Here is a 21949-nt window from a genome sequence, read left to right as displayed (position 1 = left end):
TCTCCTTACTTCTGTTCCCTGGCTACCCAGTTTCCTTCTCTGTAGTCAACTCGCATTACCAGTTTCTTCTATAACCTTCCAGACATTATAAATTTATATAAACATATGCATATAATAGTTATTTCTTCCCATCCCCTATTTTTTTTAAAACACAATGGTAGTATACTCTGAAACTGTTCTATACAATTTCACTTCCTTTTTTCATTATTTTAGAGAGTATTTTATATTAGTACATAAAAGGCTTCATCGTTTTTAATAGGTGCATAATTTTATTATTATATGGCTTTTTCATAATTTATGTATCAGTCCCTTACTGATGGTCGTTTAGGTTGTTTCCAGTCTTGATATTCCAAGAAATGCCATAATCAATAACTTTTGAGATGCCCTTATAAACTTTTAGAACTTTCTAGAAGTAAGTGTATCTTACATTGTTGTTCTTTCAGGGGTCAAGTCCTACCTGCTCATACACTTCTGAACACTGTAGATGTTGAACTTATCTATGAGGGAGTCAAGTATGTACTTAAGGTATGTGGAGCCCTACTGAAACCTACACCTTATTTTTTGTCTCTCTTTATTAGCTTTTTATCTGTAGGTCAAGAGATAGGGAGGAAAGTTTAGTTTGCTATAGGACTGAGTGTTATGAAATTACAGTCATTATTTGTGTCAAAAGCTAGAATCAATATCTGATGGTTTTCTGAAAATGTTTTAGTTTTCCTCAATTTCACATATGGAGCCAAGAGATAAAGGAGACAAAGAACAGCCAGACCAGGGAAGAATCTAAGGTCAGCCCTCTGCTTGTAGCAGGGCAGAGCCATGCCCATAGACACTGATGCTAGGAGCACTAGAACCAGGAATTTTCTTTCTCTCTGACAGATCTTTTTTACCTACGTTTTTGAGATACTGAATTTTATCTGGGACTCCACCTGGAAGGGATACTGACTTGTCCCTTCTGGTTCTCATTCCCTAGGTGACTCGACAGTCCCCTAACTCCTATGTGGTGATCATGAATGGTTCATGCGTAGAAGTAGATGTGCATCGGCTGAGTGATGGAGGACTGCTTTTGTCTTATGATGGCAGCAGTTATACCACATACATGAAGGAAGAAGTGGATAGGTGAGTGGCTCTTTGAGGTCCATTTGATGGTCATTGTATCAGCCTTTCTCCTCAGTAGTAACTAGCTCTTGGCATTATTCAAGGTCTTTTTTGTTACTCTATTTTAATTTTAAAAAATAGTACATGCACTTAACAAAAATTTCAAGAGTACAAAAAAGTGTTTACAATGAAAAACATAGTCTCTTTGCCACTCCAGTGTGAGTAGACATAAAAAAATAAGTTCCCTCTTTATAAGCAACAACTGTTAACAGTTTCTTATGTATTGAAATTTTATATGCATTTACAAGTTACATATATATACATATACTGTGTTTTTATTTTAAATGCATTCACAAATAAAAAAATCTTTAGATACTATTTTGCACCTTATTTTTTCCTTACCATATATTGTAGACTGTTCAACACCAATCAATCAATATTGTTGTGACAGTTAAATGAATTAACATATGTAAAGTGCTTAGAACTTTGCCTGGGGCATAGTAAGGGTTCATATGTTAACTATTACATTATTGTCATCTTGTGTTTTTGTTTTTGTTTTTAATAGAGATGCCTGGTCTTTGTTGTTTTTTTTAATCTTCACCCGAGGACACTTTTGCATTTATCTTTAGATAGAGCAGGAAGGAGAGAGAGAGAAACGTTGATGTGAGAGAGACACATCGAGTGGCTGCCACCCACATGACCCCGACCGAGGTATATGCCCTTGGCGGGAACCGAACCAGGGACTCTCCAGTCTGTGGGCCGACTCTCTAACCACGGAGCCAAACCGGCCAGGGCGATGCTTGGTCTTTTTAATGGTTGCATATAATATCCCATTATATGGATGTATGACAATTGATTTAATCTGTCCCTTATTGAAGGAAATTTTGGTTATTTCTCATTGTAAACAAAGAAGGAACAAGTATTTGTGTGTATGTGTTTATATAGAATAAAATTTTCAGGGTTTTTTTTTAAGATTGACATTATTCTATTCTCTATTATAACCTCAGGTGCTTTATTGGCTTACATATCCCCACTTATCTTCTAGATATCGCATCACGATTGGCAATAAAACCTGTGTGTTTGAGAAGGAGAATGACCCTTCGGTGATGCGCTCACCCTCTGCTGGGAAATTAATCCAGTACATTGTGGAGGATGGTGGCCATGTGTTTTCTGGCCAGTGCTATGCTGAGATTGAGGTGTGTGTGTGGTGGGGAGAGGGCAGGGGGGAATGATTGGGCTTTTGGATCATAGGAGGGAAGGTAGGAATGGGATTGTCTGGGATGGGGGAGGACTGAAGAGTAACTGGAAGTAAATAGAAAATAGACAGGAAAGAACATCAGTTAGTTTAACTGGGGTGAAGAATCTTAAGGATTTTAACAACAAATACAAAGCTCACCAGGTTTTTCTTTGACAGATGAGGTATCTCTAGCTCTAAAATAGATACTAAGGCCTGGCCGGTATGGCTCTGTGGTTGAGCGTCAACCCATGCACCAAGAGGTCACCAGTTCAATTCCTGGTCAGGGTACATGCCCAGGTTGTGGGCCTGATCCCCAGTGGGGGGCATGCAGGAGACAGCCAATCGATGTTCTCTCTCATTGATGTTTCTATCTCTCTCTCCCTCTCCCTTCCTCTCTCTCTAAAACTCAATAAAGAAAAAACTTAAAAAATAAAATAGATACTAGGCAACAGTACTTATTGAGTGTTAGGTATTGTGCTAAGTACTAATTATACAGGAAAAATATGATAGGTACACAGGGGCCACAAAACAAGCAAGTAATGAAATATGAATTCTGATACAGCCAAGTACAGAGTTCAGAGGGCCACCTAATCCAAGTCAGTATGGGACTGGGTGGATGTAGGTGGCTAGTACGAGAAGACTTCCTGAAAAACGGGACTTTGATCTTAATTTTGAAAGATAGGTAATAATAGACCAGGTAAAGAAGGGCAGGGAAGAATTTTTAAAGACAAAGGAACAGCCATGTACAAAGGCACAGAAGCAAGAGTATGATATATTTAGAGAACTGCAAGTACATGTTTGTATTACTCAAGAATGGACTAAGGTTTAATGGGAAATGGCAAGCAAAGGTGCTAAATAAGTAAATAGAATTCGAGATCATGAAGGACCTTATAAAACATACTAAAAAGCTTAGTCTATTCATGGAAAGATTTTACGTAGAAAAGTGATATGACAAGATTTGGGCTCTAAAATGATTGCTTTCAGTGTCCTTGTTGCAGGTGCATAGCAGGTAGGGAAATCTGTTGGGAGGTTTTTGAAGTACTCTAGTCAGAAATGATGAGGGCCTAAACCAAACAGTTGGCGAGAGAAGAAGATTTTTTTTTTTTTTTTTAATCCTCACCCGAGGATATTTTTCCATTTTTTGTACAGATAGAATGGGAGGGAGAGAGAGGAAGGGAGAGAGAGTGAGAAACATCGACGTGAAGGGACACATCGAGTGGCCGCCACCCGCACGACCAACCAGGGCCGGGGACAAACTGCAACCGAAGTACGTGCCCTTAGCGGGAACCAAACCCGGGTCTCTCCGGACCGCAGGCCGACGCTCTAACCGCTGAGCCAAACTGGCCAGGGCGAGAAGAAGATTTTTGAAAGAGGTTTAGAAGATGTATTTGGCTAGGCTTCATAATTGATAGATAAGGAGAAAGAAGTAAAGAATGACTCTTAGGCCCTGGCCGGTTTGGCTCAGCGGTTAGAGCGTCAGCTTGCGGTCCAGAGAGACCTGGGTTTGGTTCCCACTAAGGGCACGTACCTCGGTTGCAGTTTGTCCCCCCGGCCCCAGTTGGGGTCATGTGGGTAGCAACCACTCAGCGTGTCTCTCTCACATCAGTGTTTCTCTCTCTCTCTTCCTCCCTTTCTCCCTCCCGCTCTATCTGAAGATAAATGCAAAAATGTCCTCGGGTAAGAATAAAAAATAAAAACAGGAAATGTCAGTAGCAGTCATTAATCCCTAAAGCTAGGTCCTGAGAGATTTTCTAATTGCCTTCTTGGTAGTCTTTGGGGATTTTAATAGATTTCCATTTTTTCTGGATTGAATAAGATACCGTCCAACTTAGATGGTGAGGGAAAAACTGACCTTAAATCATTCATCTGTATAAAGAGAGATTAAATTCTAATTTTATTTATTTTTCATTATAGGTGATGAAGATGGTAATGACCTTAACAGCTATAGAGTCTGGCTGTATTCATTATGTCAAGCGGCCTGGAGCAGCTCTTGACCCTGGCTGTGTAATAGCCAAAATGCAGTTGGATAACCCCAGCAAGGTCCAGCAGGTAAGTAGGAAGGGACTTCGATACTGCTTTGTAAGAGCTAATTACATGATAGGGATAATTTGGAGGGGCAAATGATTTCAATGCTTGGTTTGCCAGTTTTTTTATGCTTTCCCCCCTGATCTTATTTATGCCTTATAGTTGTGCTTATAGTATTATGAGACTAGAGTTTGCACGAGTTACTATGATGATAAGATTTTATGACCTTTATTCATGATACATCCTCCATTTACTTCTTTCCTTGTAGCTGCAAGTGGTGAAGGGAAATCTTGATTTTTGAACGATGATTCTAAGTTGCAATGGTGAGTTTGCACCCTGCATAGAAGTTGTGGATGACTTGCTTTTTCATTGGGGTTGACAGGCTGAGCTTCACACCGGTAGTCTGCCACAGATCCAGAGCACAGCACTCAGAGGCGAGAAGCTCCATCGAGTGTTCCACTATGTCCTGGATAATCTGGTCAATGTGATGAATGGATACTGCCTTCCAGATCCTTTCTTTAGCAGCAGGGTATGAATCACTTCTCTGGGGGAAGGGATATACAAATAAGGTAAGGTACCTGTTCTCCAAGATAGTTTAAAAGTTACATAAGGACTTTTTTTAGATGGACCTCTTTTTCCCTTCAGTTGTGGGATTTGAAGTCTTTAAATCCTTGCTTCTTGTCTGTTTTTTAATTCACATTTAATTGGGAATTAAACCGGAGAACAAGGGCAGTGTTAGATGCTTTTATTACAATTTTAAAATATTTTTTCTTTATTGATTTTAGAGAGAGGAAGGGAGAGGGAGAGAGAGAAAAACATCCATGAGAGAAAACACTGATTGGCCGCCTCCTGCATGGCCCCCATTGGGGATCAGGCCCACAAGCTGGGCATGTGCCCTGACCGGGAATCGAGCTGGCAACCTTTTGGTGCGTGGGTCGACGCTCAACCACTGAGCCACACTGGCCACGCTTTTATTATAATTTTAAAGAAGTACTACATGATAGTGAATTCAGTTATATCATTTTATTTATTGGGTTAATTTTGTGTGGATCCTATTTTATTATTTCCTTCTTCTTAGGTAAAAGACTGGGTAGAGAGGTTGATGAAGACCCTCAGAGATCCCTCCTTACCTCTCCTAGAATTGCAAGATATTATGACCAGTGTCTCTGGCCGTATCCCCCCCAATGTTGAGAAGTCTATCAAGAAAGAAATGGCTCAGTATGCTAGCAACATCACATCAGTCCTCTGTCAGTTTCCCAGCCAGCAGGTATTCATAGAGCAACACTATCATTTTCTGATGGCTACCAATTCTGGAGTTCATGTTGTAGGATTCTTTCCTGTTTGGCTCCTCTTTACTATCTGCATGTTGTACTGTTACAGTTTTAAGCATTGTGCCCTTCAATTAACTTTCTCAGAATACAAGCTCAGTAATTAAAGTACTGTATGTAACATATAAAGTGTCTGTGGTTATAAGAAAAGGATATTGGCCATGTACTTCATAGAGATTTGTTCCTGAGACTTTACGCTAATCAGAGGTACTTTTGTGAATTTGAAGTACAGGGATATTCACAGTTTTATTTTCAAAGACTTCTTTACCACCTCAGCAGCATGCTTATCCTTTGCCTATAAAGAAAATTTACATGTAGAGAGTAAAGCTAGGCAAGTGGGGAGTAAAGTTTGGACCTTGACCTTTGGCATAGCTTGCTTGTCATGGCCTCTGGTAGTTTTTGTGATGCACTCATTAGTTCATTTGGGAAAATGTGAAGACAAGAAATAAAACTTGCTTGCTTATTTGACACAAACCCCTAAACTATGCCCAGTAACTTTTAGCTGCTCCCAACATACAAAAGATATAAATGATCATATTATAATTAGGAATTCCTAGTGGTGATGTTATACAGGTTAATGCTTTGGGCCCCTTCGTTGGGATGAGTTTCATTTTTTCTCCTTCTTATGCTTTAGATTGCCAACATCCTAGATAGCCATGCAGCTACACTGAACCGGAAATCTGAACGGGAAGTCTTCTTCATGAACACTCAGAGCATTGTCCAACTGGTACAGAGGTAGTTACATGTAACTCCAGATTCCCAGACCTTTCTTTCTTCTAAGTAGTCACAAAGAGATTTAATTCAGATTTAATTCAGGTTTGATAAATTAGAAAGCACTTATATCTTAGAAAATACCTTTTATCTTCTAAATATCTTGGAATGATGAGTTGTTATACTCAATATTTGTGATGATTTCTTTCTATTCTACATCCTTCTCTCAATCTTTAAGGTACAAAAATTTCATTTTCTTTTTTTTTCTTTTTTGCAATTTTGATGAAACCTCTAATTTTTCTTCTGGCACAGGGCCCAATGTAACATTTCTTCTTCTTAGCTTATGGAGCCAACTATTGGACTGAGGGAAAATACTCGTAAATTTTTCATATATTTCTTAGCCATTTTACAGGTGTGGTAATTTCTAGTTAGCAATGGGAACTGAACCAGAGTATTGTTAGGTAGAGCTATCAAGTGGTTTTTGGTTTTGTCTTTTGTTCATCTTATTTCTCTTGTTCTTTATGAAACAATCTTGTCTATAGCCAGATTTCCTTTAGGCTTGGGTTTGAATTAATCTGGTTAGTTGATTTTAGGCTGACCCCTGTCCTGCCATATATTCAAAGGGAAGCAGTTCGTGGAAAGTATACAAAGTAAATCTGGGCACTGGGCTTATTATTTATTTATTTATTTTTTAAAAATTCTCATCCAAGGATATTTTTCCATTGCTTTTTTAGATAGAGTGGAAGGGATAGAGAGAGAAACATCGATGCGAGAGAGACACATTGATTAGTTGCCTCCCACACGACCCCCATTGGGGCCTGGGATCAAACCTGCAACCCAGGTACATGCCCTTGACCAGGAATCGAACCTGCGACCCTTCAGTCCATGGGACAGTGCTCTAACCGCAGAGCCAAATCAGCCAGGGCTGGGTTTATTATTTAGTAGTCTGTTTTTAATAGAGTTAGCCCATCAGGTTTTTCAGTGGAGACTTGTTCTATTTGCCTAGGTACCGAAGTGGCATCCGAGGCCACATGAAGGCTGTGGTGATGGATCTGCTGCGGCAGTACCTTCGAGTAGAGACACAGTTCCAGAACGGTAAGCCTCTCTCTGAGGGCTCTGTATCTGAGAAAGTTTCCCTGTAGGACTGTGTAACAGCTGAGCCAGTTCATCCTGTCACTAATACTTGCCACTAACAAACGCTTCCTCTTTTCACTTCTATATCCCACTACTGCCAAAGAAAGAACAACAAAAAAACACAGCTGATGAGATTGTGAATCCATGTGCTTCTGGGAAAGGGCTGAGATAATTTGTCTAGTAGAGGTTAGCATTCCCTGTTGATGTCTTCTTGCCTCTGTATAGAAAGAGTTGGTTGAATCATGACCAGGCTAAAATTGAGAAACCCTATCTGAAGAGTTTGCTTCTCAGCAGCTAATCCATGGATTGAACCACAGACATCTGAAAAAGGCTCATATTTTCCACTACTTTTCAGTGTATCATTTAGGTGGAATTTATCCCTGGCTTTCTCTGAAGAGCTTCGCTAAGTGATGTATAAAGTCTCTAAATGTGAAGACTAGCTAAGATTGTAAAGCCACATACTGCTAATACTGCTTCTTGCCACAAGATGGCAGTGAAACACCATATAGTACTTTGAAATATTACCTAACATTTTCTTTTATCTTTTTTGCTCCCTTTGTATTCTTTAAAGGATGGCTCTGCTATTTATAACCAGTAAAAAATCCTCAACTAAATATTAGCACACTGAATTTAGAAATGTATAAAATGATACTTCACAACCCAGTTGGCTTTATCCCACTAATGTAAGCTTGATTAATATTTTAAAATCTGGTTAATGTAATTATCACGTAATAACTTTAAAAGAGGAAAGAACATGGTCATCATCTCCAGATATGGGGGAGAAAGCATTTGACAAAATTTAATATGCATTCATGAAAAATTTTGGCAAATGAAGAATGCATTGACACTTCTTTAGTCATGTAAATGTTCCCCATCAAAAATCTATAGGATAGCCCTGGCTGGTTTGGTTCAGTAGTTAGAGCATTGGCCTGCGGTCCAGAGAGACCTGGGTTTGGTTCCTGCTAAGGACACGTACCTCAGTTGCAGTTGTCCCTGGCCCCGATTGGGTCAGGGCCGTGTGGGAGGCAGCCACTCGATGTGTCCTTTCACATCGGTGTTTCTCTCTCTATCTTCCTTTCTTTCCCTCCCACTCTATCTGAACAAAAAATGGAAAAATGTCCTTGGGTGAGGATTAAAAAAAGAAAAATCTATAGGATACATAATGGTAAAATGTTAAAAGCATTCTTTTTAAGATTGTAAGTAATGCAAGGACACCTGCTATCATTACTATTCAGCATCATACTGAATGTCCTTGTCAGTTTAGTAAGACAAGAAAAAGAGTTAAAGGTATGAGGACCGGAAAGGAGTAAGGAAATAAATTTGGCACTATTAGATATGGTGTGGTATCTACCTGGGAAGCCTCAAAGAATCCACAAATTTATTATTAGAATTATTTGTAGTTTAACAAGGGTGCTACATGCAAAAGGCAAGTATACAAAATTCAATTATATTTCTTTCTTTTTTTTATCCTCACTTGAGGACTTTTTTTTTTTTTTGCATTTATCTTCAGATAGAGTGGGAGGGAGAGTGGGAGGAAGAGAGAGAGAGAAACATCAACGTGAAAGAGACACATCGAGTGGTTGCCATCCACATGACCCCAACCAGGGCTTGGGACAAACTGCAACCAAGGTATATGCCCTTAGTGGGAACTGAACTCGGGACTCTCTGGTCTGTGGTCCGACGCTCTAACCGCTGAGCCAAACTGGCCAGGGCCCGAGGACATTTTTGCATTTACTTTCAGATAGAGCAGGAGGAAGAGAAGGAGGAAGAGAGAGAGAAACATCGACGTGAAAGAGACACATCAAGTGGTTGCCACCCACACGACCCCAACCGGGGCCGAGGACAAACTGCAACTGCGGTACATGCCCCTAGCAGGAACTGAACCCGGGAATCTCCAGTCTGTGAGCCGACTCTCTAACCGCTGAGCCAAACCAGCCAGGGCTGTATTTCTTTTTCTTTTTCTAAAATATGTTTTTTTTTTGTTTGTTTGTTTTTTATCCTCACCCGAGGACACTTTTTCATTCTTTGTTCAGATAGAGCAGGAGGGAGAGAGAGAGAGAAACATCGATGTGAAAGGGACACATCGAGTGGCTGCCACCCGCACGACCAACCAGGGCCGGGGACAAACTGCAACCGAGGTACATGCCCTTAGCGGGAACCGAACCCGGGTCTCTCCGGACCGCAGGCCAACGCTCTAACCGCTGAGCCAAACCGGCCAGGGCTAAAATATGTTTTTATTGGTTTTTTACAAATAGAGGAAGGGGGAGAGAGATAGAAACATCAGTGTGAGAAACATTGGCTGCCTCTTGCACGCCCCTACTGGGGATCAAGCCCGAAACCTGGGCATGTGCCCTGACCTGGAATGGAACCAGGACCTCTCAATCCATGGGATGACGCTCAATCCACTGAGCCACACGGGCCAGGCCAGGGCTGTATTTCTTTATAGTAGAAAAGTTGTTTAGAAAAGTAGGTTAGAGAAATATACTATTTAAAATAGCAACCCAAAATAAATACTAGGTAATAAATCTAATTTTAAAAATGTACAAGCCTTTTTTGGAGAAAATTATAACTAGTTAACAATAATAAAGAAAATCTAAATAGTTATGATCTTAGATTGGAATATACACTTGTAAAATATTAATTCTCCCTGAATTCATTTGTAGATTTATTAACATTGTAATACAAATTCTAGTAGGGTATTTTCATGAAATTCGTCAAGCTAATTCTAAAATTTTCATGAAAGAAAAGTCTGACAATAACCATGTAGCTGAGAAATATAAGGTGGAGGGATTTGTTCAGTCAAATATCAAGATTAAATATAAAGCCATATTGATGAAGAGATGGTAATATTAGTATAGGACAGATTAATAGACCAGTGAAACATAATTGCTTCAGAAAAAGATTCACACATATATGAACACTTACTTTATAACAGAGTAAGCATTCATTTTGCAAAAGCAGAAGAAGAAATAGGACTTATACCATATACACACTAAAATCAATTCCAGACAAATTAAAGACTTAAACGTGTACTAAAGAGGCAAAACTATTATTTTTAGGGGAATATTTTTATGACCTCAGGGTAGGGAAGATCTTATACAAGACACAGCAAATGCAAACTATAACAGCAAAGGTTAATTAATTCGACCCCACTTAAGAACTTCTGTTTATGGAAAGATACTATAAAAAGACTGAAAATATAAGCCACAAAACATACACCTAACAAGTGTCTAGCGTGTATAGAGAACTGTTAAGAATCAATAAGTAAAAGACAGCCTAATAGAAAAAGGATTCCAAAGATATAAAGAGATAATTCACAGAAAGGGCAACACAAAATTCTGAAAAGATGTTCAATCTCATTATTAATTACAGAAAGTAAGCCAAAATCACAATGAGATGAGCAAGAATTAAAAAGTCACTTCATCTTCTTCCACTGCTTCTGTAAGTGGAAGTGCAAATTTCCAAAGTGCAAACCACTTTAGAAAATGATTTGTCAATACTTTAAATAGAGTTTAACTTTTGTACACTCTTCAACCTAGCAGTTTTACTCTTAGATAATATACTTGAGGGAAAGTCTTACATGTGTTTATTAAGAGACATAGACAGGACTGTTTGTGGCAGCATTGTTCATGATAGTAAGAAAGACAGAAACAATTTAAATATATACAAGTAGAATAGATAACCGAATTCTAGTGCAGCATAATTCTACAATGGATTACTATACAGCAGTGAATGGATGAACCAAGTTATACATGTGGACAAAAGGATGAATCTCAAAAATGTAGTGTTAAGGGAAAGAAACAAGTTACTGAAAGATCCATACGCAACGATTCCATTGTTACCAAAATGAAAAACAAGGAAAATGAAACTATATATACATTTGTGATAAATGTAAAGAAAAGCCAAAGAATGATTAACACAAAATTCAGCTTAGTAGTTGTTTCTGAGGAGGAGCACATAGGATCCTTCAAAGACACTAAAAAATGTTCTATTTAAGATAGATGACAGTTACACGAATGTTTATGTTTTTTCCTCTGTATGTATATATTTCACAATAAAAAGTTTTTAAAAAGAGAACAATTGGTATCATTGCTTTCTTCCTGCTTAATATTTCTACTGCCTCTCCCCTGAGTAAATATTCTTTTTATTTCCTCTAGTCCTAGTAATTCCAATTACCAAGATATATTTCTGTTGTCACGTCAAAGCTAAGTCTTGGTTGGGAGAAATGTAAATTTACATCAAATTTTTAAAAAGCTTCCATTTTGTTCTAAATGGGTCTTTTATGAAATTGGCATCTTTTTAGATATTGTCGTCTACTGTTTTTTAAATATATTTATTTTTATTTTGAAAAGAAAATCTTATGTCAATCTTTAATATTTAAAGCAGATAAAAACAGAGTTGCCCTGGTTGAGTGTACTCAGTATTCTAGGAATCCATGGTAATGCAGTTTCAGTGTCACTCTTTTTGTTTGTAACAACATGGAATCTGAACTGAGGCAATAATCATTTAATATTTTCATGATTTCATAAAATTCTCATCCTTGAAACTCCTCAAACACTAATTCTCCTTTACTTGGGGTTTTAATTCTGAGGTAAGTTGTTTCCTAAAGAAGTGACTATTACTTATATCCCATGGCAGGTATCACTGCAGTATACCTGAAGCTTATGCGTCTATTGCAAAACTTAGCTTTCCTGGGCAGAATTAACCTGCTCTTGGTGGCCTTATGAAAGGCCAGTGAAAATATACTTAAGTTTTCTCTCCCTGCAGACCTTTTGACTTAATGCAGGGTTCTCTTTGATCTGTGCCTTAGTTTGGATTTGGAATTCCTAGGCGTTTCTTAGGTGTTTCACGGATTTACAAGGGAAAACGTTGACTCCAGAGCTAGCAGCCATTCTTCTTGTGGATATTGATAAGTAAACTAACTGTTCGCTCTAGTTAGGGTTAAACATTTTCAGTGAGTCAAACATGGAACCAGAATCTTAAGTTGGTGTAAGCTTTAAAAATCTGGTTTAATGGTATTGACATTTCTTTTTAAGCAGCAGAATCCTCTTTTGTAAGGAAATCATTCCAGGAAGCTAAATGAGAGTTCAGAGTAAAGGTGGGAGGTTGGAAATCCCAATCCCTTAGTCTCTTGGTACACCCTCCTTCACTTCGCAGTTCTTTTGTAATGAAAATGAGGCTCAGAGAGGTAATGTGGTTTTCCCAGGAGCACAAAGTAAATTGGCAGCAGAACGAGGCTTTGAGGTCAGGTTTATGCTAGATTGCCTAACTCCTACTCCAGTGTGCCTTTGACTAAACCACACTGCCAATTCTGTCCAAATTCCTCCAAGAAAATTCTTAAGATGTGTCTTCTCACAGGTTATCAGATGAATTATAGACATTAAAAAAAAAACAAATAGCATGTAAATGTGAACATTCATACACGGGTGAGGACCAATTACTTTTACTGCTTGCAGGTCACTATGACAAATGTGTGTTTGCTCTTCGGGAGGAGAATAAGAGTGACATGAACACAGTACTGAACTATATCTTCTCTCATGCTCAAGTCACCAAGAAGAATCTTCTAGTCACAATGCTTATTGTGAGTACAAATTTTCAGAACTTGTAAGGATGGTTAATGATGTGAAAAAAGTATTTCTCCTTCTGATGGCTGTGGTCAGAGGAAATGCTCCTGTCTTTTTTTTTTTCCCTCCTTTTTAAAAATATGTTTTTATTGATTTTTTAGAGGGAGAGGAAGGGAGAGAGATACAGAAATATCAATGTGAGAGAGAAACGTCAATCTGCTGCCTCCTGCACACCCCCTACTGGGGATAGAGCCTGCAACCCAGGCATGTGCCCTGACCAGGAATAAAACTGGAACCTCGACACTTAATCCACTTATCCACAGCAGCTGGTGAAATGCTTTTGCCTTTTATAATTGTGGGATGAGTAGGGCTTGAGTTGTAGATTAACAATTTCTTACATCTACCTTTGTCTTTGACCTGAAGGAACCTGCTCCAGTCAGGAAGGAGCTGTTCTGGCTGTTATGCATATAATCATGCACAGGAACTCAGATCTCTTGACTCTACTTAGACATGCCCTGTGCTTCTTCATTACTGTTGTCACTCATGACAGTAGCTTTAAAATTTAGTCTTATCCAGCCAGTGTACTTTTTCATTATAACTCTTTTTTGTTCCATGAAATCAACAGTGGCTCTTGTGTCCAAAACCTAAAAGCAAAAAACAACTGTTGGGCCCTGGCCGGTTTGGCTCAGTGATTAAAGTGTCGGCCTGTGGACCAGAGAGTCCGAGGTTTGGTTCTTGCTAAGGGCACTTACCTTGGTTGTAGTTTGTCCCCAGCCCCGTTTGGGGTTGTGTGTGTGGTAACCACTCGATGTGTCTCTCATATCGATGTTTCTCTCTTCCTCCCTTTCTCCCTTCCGCTCTATCTGATGATAAATGCAAAAATGTCTTCGGGTGAGGATAAAAACAAACAAACAAACAAACAAAACAACTGTTGGAAATCCAGTACTGCCCTTCCCCCACTAAAGAAAGACATTTAAATTTACTCTGCATCCTCTTTGGTCCCTTTCTATTTTATTTACATGGACATCTAAGCTCAGAGTATTGTTTTTTGTTTTTGTTTTTTATCCTCACCCGAGGACATTTTTATATTTATCTTCACATAGAGCAGGAGGGAGAGAGGGAGAAATAAAGAGAGAAACATCTATGTGAGAGAGACACACCGAGTGGCTGCCACCCATACGACCCCAGTCAGGGCCGGGGACAAATGGCAACCAAGAGTATTGTTTTGAGAGTAGATACATGCTTTTGTCCCCATAAATTAGTGATATGACAGTAGAAAGTGGGAGTGAGAGGTGAAACTAGTAGATATGAACAGGACTAACGTACATTTGACTAATGGGTGGAATTTCTGTGGATTTACAGATTTTTAAAGATGATTTGTAAGTTCTTCGTTCTTAGGTTTTTCTGGTAGAATTAATTCTAGGAATCACAGAACAATAGGGCTACTCTTAGAGTCCCCTACCCCATGAACAATTGCCTTGCTCCTGCATGTGTGTCTTTTTGGGGGTGACTGGAGTAACTTTGGCTTCTAGAGTTTCCTTTCTTATCCCTTTGTGACTAGCATTTTTGGTACCTTAATTCCATCATTCCTTCTTGGAGGAGAAAAACCATAAATCTTCACTGCTATTTTTTATTTCATAGTTCAGAATGAAGGGAAATGATCTACCTCACATCTCTGGTTAACAACAGTGCCATTCATTCAGTTATCTGCCTAGCTGGTTAACTCGTGAGGATATACATTTTTTAGAATACCCACTTTAAAAAGTATCTAATTGCAGGGAGAGTTCATTACCTTTGCTAACCTAGAATTGCTAGATGGTGGGGAAACCAGGAGATGCATTTGAAAGGAAAAATATATATTAGCACTATGTAATATTTCAGTTTCTGTAAGTGACAGGTTTGACAGAGAAGCGATATTATCTATGGCACCCTGACTGATTTTTTTTTTTTTTCTCAAAGAGGGAAGAAATCTCCGACTTGTTAGATTTTTAAATTTTATTTTAATACAAAGATTGCTAATTCTCATTCGGATAAAGCCAGGACTTTCTGGCAGAAAAGGGTAATGATGGGGGAGTGGAAAAATCTGTCAGTTTGACCCTAAAATGGGGTGGAATTTGCCTTTCTAGGAAGCTAATTATGGTGAGTTTTCATTTTATTATGATTACCTTTTTAAGGACGTAACAGTTTTCTGCACTAAAAATAGACCAAAGCCCAGAATCCTTGGAGCAGCAGAAGAGTAATGATCGTCCAAGACTGTCGCTGGGTTTCTTAAATTCTAATTTGTAAGATATAGGGGCTCGGCTCGCTCCTTTTGCGGAGTGATTGTAAGTAACGCTTGCCTTAAGAATCTCATTATTGGAACACGGAGCCATATTTCCTCTGAGAATTCTGGAGTAGCTTTGAGCTGGGGCTGTTCATTTCTCAAGTAATCACGCTGGTGTGATGGAGAGAGAAAATGGCAGCTGTTCGGAGCTCAGGCCTTCAATTTTCTTCAGAGTCCAGTCACTCAAGTGTGTAATTACACGGGGGTGCTGCAGAGGCGTTGGGCCCTGTCAGAGAACTGGTTTCAGGCTTTGCTTTCTGCTTTTGCCAGTCAGGACAGGCAGAAGCCAATGGGACTCTGACTTGCTGCTGTTCTTTTTCTCCCCCACCTTGTCATCCTGATTACTTCTTACCTGTGTGGATAGTACCCAAACTTTCTTTCCAACAGGCTGAGCACTTTGTTAGTGTTTGGGTTTGTAGGAATAGGACAGGGAGGAGAGGAACAGGAGGAGGAGGAGGTGAAGGAGGAAGGGAAGGAGAAGGAAGAAGGTTGAAGATGTGAATCAGAAAGATGGATTTGTTCTTTTATTTTGGCATTTCACATTTTTCTTTAAAAAAGAACACAACAAAATTCTTTAAACATAGAAGGATCTATAGGCTTTCATATCATCAAATTTATTTTGAAATAACAGCTGTTTCTACCTCATATTAGAAATTTGGAAATCAAGAAGTTAACTGATATGATTGAGCTGAGGGCCTGCAAATAGTGACTTAAGGAGCAGGGATGAAAGCTTAAAATGTGTTCATTTCTTATTTGATGTTAATGAACGCCAGGCATGGACTCCCTCTTTCCTTCTTAGGCAGTGGTCAGATCTCCCACTCCACATCTGCATTACTGGTGGTAGCTGGTAAAAGCCATTTTAGTTGTTTGGATTACTCTTTCTGTAGGTTTTACTGTCTTTTACAGGTATCATCTGGACATGGTAGCTCTTGAATCCCTTAGTTTGTATTCTCAGCTGGTTTCACATTGTTGGCTTACCTTGGCTTCCGGATTGATGGTTCTGTGCCTGGCATTCCAATCTCTGCTTTCCAGAAGTAGGAATGTGATGGTGAGCTAGATGAAATTTTCTGAGGCTTTTGAGCCTAGAGCGAGGGCTCAAGAAAACCCCGGCTTCCTTTGGAACACGGGCTGCTCCAAGGAAGCCTTCATCCCTTCCAGCTATTAACATAACTTGCCTAGTGGTAACTTGCCTCAAGGACTCATGAGCAAGTTTCTTCTAATCTTTCACCTATTGGAATAGCAAAATATTGAGTAAATTGCTAAAGTTCTGTCAAGTTTTCTCCATTTTGAGGAATATTGTGCCACAGTGGAAAATAAAGTCTGGAAGACTAACAACAGTAAGTTTATTGTTTTGAAAGCTCTTCTTATTTCTTTAATTTTCCAGGAAAAAGTTTAGAACATTGTTTATGCTTACTTAGAGATATTTAGGAGACTCTTTAGCTAAATTAAGCAATTTGGTACCAGTAAAAAGTATCAACATTCTCATAGCTATCTAGATAGCCAAGTACTAGACAGCAACTACTTGAGGAGTTGTCCCTCACTACTTATATATTATTTCTGGGATGGTGCACATGAATATGATATAAACCAATTCTTCCTTGAGTAATGCTATGCCGATGAGCCTCTGGTTTGGTTTAGACAGAGATCATTTAAAATATTGATCAGTGCCTTTTCTTCCTCATAACATGATTTCAAGTAATTTTGTCCAATGTGTGCTAAAGAAGAATGTTTTTCTCAGTGAACCCAGTTTACTGGATAAATGTGATATTAATTTCTTATTAAACCTATTTCATGCCATCCTTGGAATGTCAAAAAGTCCAGCTGTGACTGGAAGAAGCTTCTAGTCCATTGATGGCTTTGGGATTAGTGCATCACCCATCTGAATATAGTTAATGTCTTGAGCTCATTACTCACTAGGTCACATTCTTTTCATTTTGAATTGCCTTCAAATCTTAGGATGCTAAGATCAGGTTGGACTACCTTCTGCTCTTCTGGCAGTCAGCTGGGTAACTCTGGCTATGGTTTTGACACTTAAATATGTTTGTTATATTCCCCATCATTTAGCTATCATCAGGATTAAGAATAAAATCAAGAAATAACTTTGTGGTACCAATCTTAACCATTACTGAATAATAGTTTTTACTTAGGCCTGCAGATTTATGCAAGTGACCTGTAATCCCCAAATCAGCAAGTAGGTTTATTAAATGAACTGCTTTACAATGAGAAAACATCTGCTGACATTGTCACCATTAATATTATTGTTACAAAATGTTCACCAGGATTAAATGGTGATGTTAGACTGTCAAGTTGCCCAAAGGAAGTCTGTCTATTAGGCTAGAGGATCCTAAACTTCCTTTTGGATGTTTGTATCTTAGGATGGGTGGTTCTGATGAACAGAAAGGTCTTCCTTCCCTGGCGGGTGTTTTTTGTTTTTTGTTTTTTTTTCTAGGACTTAAACACTGTGTCTAGGTCAAGGATGAGAGAGGGTTTCGAAGATTATACATAATTTTCTGTTGCCAATCTTTGTCTAAGTGCTAATGATGACAATGGAGAAAATAATATTTGAATGGAAAATTTCCAAGTCAGGATAAACTAATGGAAATAGTGGTTAATTCACAGTCTGATATTTTACATTCCAGAAAGGTCTGGTTTCTGTACTTTATCCCAACGAGCTCAGGAATGTTGTCATTTGGTGATACTGAACGAATACTTACTTACCTACTATATTTTCTAATCTGCATAGATCACATTTCTTACAGATATATATTTTTTTCTCCCAACCCCCTTTCTCACTTCTTTTTTCTCATAGTGGCAAGAAGAACTCAAAACATGTTTTTAAAAAAGAGTGGTTTTGTGTTTTGTTTTTGTTTTTTTAAACTTAGAACAGGATCTGTAGTTAAACAAAACCATAATTTTACTTTTACTTACTTTAGTTTAATCTCAAACAGTAAAGCTGGATTTCCTTTCAAGGAAATAGGTTGGGTAGGTAGCTAGTGTTCTCATTTTGTCATGTTGGCTTTTGTTGTTAATGTTGAGACTTTAGTCTGGCTATTTGTAGAGTAGCACTACCCAGGATATCTGTTAGGTTTTAAAATATTTCAGTAGGTCATTCTGATGATTGAATATGTGTTCTCTATTAGGAACAATAGGTAAAGAGGGATTTTTGTAACAAAAACTTATCTTGATTTCCCTACCCACTGTTATCTGTTCTTTCCTTCTGTATTTTTATGTTTTTTTTCTTTGTAATTTTATGTACAGTGTGGAGCAAAGGTCGGTTTACAGTTGTGAGTACAGGAAACACAGAGTTTATCTTGTATTATTTATTAATTATTGTATTATTTTTCATACACCTACTTTTGCCCCACTCTAATCCCTTGAGTTTCTATTTTGCTTGTTAATTCTCAACAAAAGATGAGATTTTGTTGCATTTTCTCCCTCTTCTTTGCTTTTATGCCTTAGGATAGGTGGAATAGGTCCTCTAGTCTGTGACTACACGCTCAACCGAACCCTGGATTTATAGTCACTTTTAGAGCAGCTTTTCTTCTTTCTATTCAAATGAGTGAATTCCTGCATTAAATAGGTGAAAACAATGTGTGCACTTGCACTTCCTTAACTATAAATCCCATTGTGTGTTTTACAACTTTGGACAGTTGGAGCAGACCTCTGGTTGGTGAGTTGGGGAACCAGAGAGTATCTGAAATATTTGAGAAGCTTTTTTTCCAGTGTAGTGATGTTGAGCTCTTCAAAACTATTTACTCTGTGACATGGAAAGTAGTAGGGGTTGTAGAAAAAATGTTTTGGGAAATTCATATATGCTCCAAAAGCCAAAAGCCCCAAGCTTTTATTTCTATAGCTGTGGTCATGGACTGTAAACACTCTTCCTGAGGTGGGGAAAGTATAAGTATGAAATGGAGATTCTTCAAGGAAATAGCTGGTAATCAAGATAGGGAGGAGATTAAAAAGCAGCAACAGGAAGCCTTTTGGGATCTGGTCATCTTTCATATCCTATTAGTAAGGGGAGATAGTAAGGGGAGAATAAAAATTTACTAAATATAAAGGTAATTATTTCAAACTCCAAGTAGAGGGAACTATACCTAAATGTGTATAGTTTATGTGGTGTGGTATTAAGAACTAAGCAGTTTTTCAGCTTAGATGAAATTACATGGATGAATTTAGGGAATAAACTGACATTCCACTGGAGAAGAAATATTTTTCTCAAAATATGATAAAGATTTTTCTTAATGGTTTTTAATTTTTAGGAGAGGAAGGACACAGTGCTGAATAAACCATGGATTGTATTGTAGGAGCTCTGTGTTTTCTTCTAATCCATGTAAGGATTCACCATGTTTAGATATCACATAATGATTCTTGGTACAGCAAGAAGATAAATGATTTGGGGGTAAAAAATTGTCAGAATATGAGATGGTGTTTTTATTTAGTGTGTGTTTATAAATGAATAATTTGTTCTTGTGTTTCTGTTTTGTACTCTCCTGGGATGCTAAACATTTGGTTTGTGGAATGAAAACCAAGAGTGGTTCCTTTTGCTTTACATTTTGCCTTTTCCCCCTAAAGTGGGAGAGGGAACAGGAAGCCTTTAGTCCCTGTATACTTTAAACCTCTTAAAACATCATCTGTTATTTCTTACTCAGAATCCCTTGGCCCCTTTTAACGGTCTCTGAAAATTTCTTCTGCATGTTAAAAGTATAGTGTTGGTTTATCAAGAAATACATTCGGAATTTTGAATCTGAATGACTGAGGGATTTAGGCTTCTTCTTCCCCTGGCAGCAACTTCCTCTGGGATCATCTTTACCATACTCTTTGCAATTACAAACAAAACAAATATGCCAGGAAGTTTGCATTTTTTATTAATCCAGCTATGTTTACTTTGTTTTTCTTCCCATTTCCCCATTTCCAAGTCCTCTCCACCTCAGTTTCTTTTCATGTGTGTATATATATATATATGTTCTTTTCCACATAAATAATTAGGATCAGTTGTGTGGCCGGGACCCTACACTCACTGATGAGCTGCTGAATATCCTCACGGAGCTAACTCAACTCAGTAAGACCACCAATGCTAAAGTGGCACTTCGAGCACGCCAGGTAAGGACACTTGTTGGTTATCTTGAGGCAGGAATGGTTTTCATAGATTGTGCAATGAGCTTTTACTTCATCACCTTACAGAGATGCAAATTTCTATGTCCCATTCCCCTCAGAACAAATGTTTTCATGTGGGATGTGTTTTTTAAAGAGAAAGGAGAAGATTAACTTTGAGTCTCTTTAAAGTAGGAGCCCTTTCCCCATATAAAATCCTGTTATCATTCCCCACCCTTCCTGCTAACACTGTGGTGGTAAATCAGGGTCATGTGGAGGAAGGCAATAGACTCGGTATTTCTTACTTCCCAAAGAGAGCTTAGAAGCAGGTGAAAACTTTTAAGTGTATAGGATAAAATCAAGTGTGGGAAGCAGAAATATGATGAAATAAATCTTAGGTGCTAGCAATCAGAACAACCCCAGAGAAGTCCAGTTAGTTTCACCCTGTAGTCTTCATTTCCATTCCAAAAGGTTTCAGCAGGGAAGCCAAGAGTTGGTGCTCCCTTTGTGTTTCAGTGCATGGGCACTGACAGGGAAGCAGCATTTGAAGCTGTTCAGTGACCTTCTGCTTTCTCTACAATTGTATCCATGTCATTGAACTACTCAAAGTTATTGAACCTCTCAGTGACCTGCTGAGAGTATTCAGGTCCTACCGTGTTCCTGTTTGTTTGTGACACTGCTTTCACTCTCTCTGCCCCTCACATGCATTGGTGTTACATCCTGACGCCTTTTCCTTGATACTGAGTACATGGGACTGTCAGAGCAGTTTTCCCTGATCTTTCTTTCTACTTCAGAGTTGCAGGAGGCTAGCTCTGCTGCATCCACCTTCCCCACAGCTGCTTCCTGCCAGACCCAATTCCCAATTAACAGCTAGTCAAGCAGTCCTGAGAACTAGCAGCTTTGCATTGGTAAATCACATGCACTGATGGAACTTGATTGAAGCTGTTTTCTCTCCCTTCCCCCAATCCCCATGGGAAATTGCCCACCAACGCATATCATCATGAGAGTCAACTGAGATGCAGTATTTGGTGGCATTAGCTTTATGTTACAGGACCTAGAAGTTGTTTTACTTGGTCTCTGTTTTATCTTTGATGTCTGCACTTAGAGATTTATATTTATTGCTTTTGTATCAGAGCTGCCTAATAGGAGCCTAGAATAATCACTCCCTCAGGAACTTATGCTTCTTATTTTGCTCTCGCTCTAGGTTCTTATTGCCTCCCATTTGCCATCATATGAGCTTCGCCATAACCAAGTCGAGTCTATCTTCCTATCAGCTATTGACATGTACGGACATCAGTTTTGCATTGAGAACCTGCAGGTATACTTACAGCCCTTTTCTACCTCTCATACTCTTGTTCCTGAGCATAGTTTAATTGAGTAATCAATCAATCAATTTTGATTTTTTTTACGTAATGAAGTTTTATACCTTGACTTTCTAAAATTA

At 38.6% G+C, this 21949-nt stretch overlaps 1 protein-coding gene across 2 annotated transcripts in view; it reads left to right on the top strand.

The window, feature by feature from the left end:
* Nucleotides 1-21949, top strand: part of ACACA (acetyl-CoA carboxylase alpha) — a 250284-nt gene that overhangs the window by 77730 nt on the left and 150605 nt on the right. For both annotated transcript variants that reach the window (XM_036267833.1, XM_036267834.1), the window contains exons 17-27: nt 444-525; nt 968-1113; nt 2138-2288; nt 4244-4378; nt 4737-4883; nt 5433-5621; nt 6317-6417; nt 7400-7488; nt 12984-13108; nt 20401-20514; nt 21710-21823. In XM_036267833.1, the coding sequence (XP_036123726.1) occupies nt 444-525; nt 968-1113; nt 2138-2288; nt 4244-4378; nt 4737-4883; nt 5433-5621; nt 6317-6417; nt 7400-7488; nt 12984-13108; nt 20401-20514; nt 21710-21823 (1393 nt within the window). The remainder of the gene's footprint in view (nt 1-443; nt 526-967; nt 1114-2137; nt 2289-4243; nt 4379-4736; nt 4884-5432; nt 5622-6316; nt 6418-7399; nt 7489-12983; nt 13109-20400; nt 20515-21709; nt 21824-21949) is intronic.

This window comes from Molossus molossus, unplaced genomic scaffold, assembly GCF_014108415.1.
Source record: "Molossus molossus isolate mMolMol1 unplaced genomic scaffold, mMolMol1.p scaffold_m16_p_19, whole genome shotgun sequence".
Classification (NCBI taxonomy): domain Eukaryota; kingdom Metazoa; phylum Chordata; class Mammalia; order Chiroptera; family Molossidae; genus Molossus; species Molossus molossus.
Note: the sequence above shows the minus strand (reverse complement) of the source record. Positions and strands in the feature narration are given on the sequence as shown.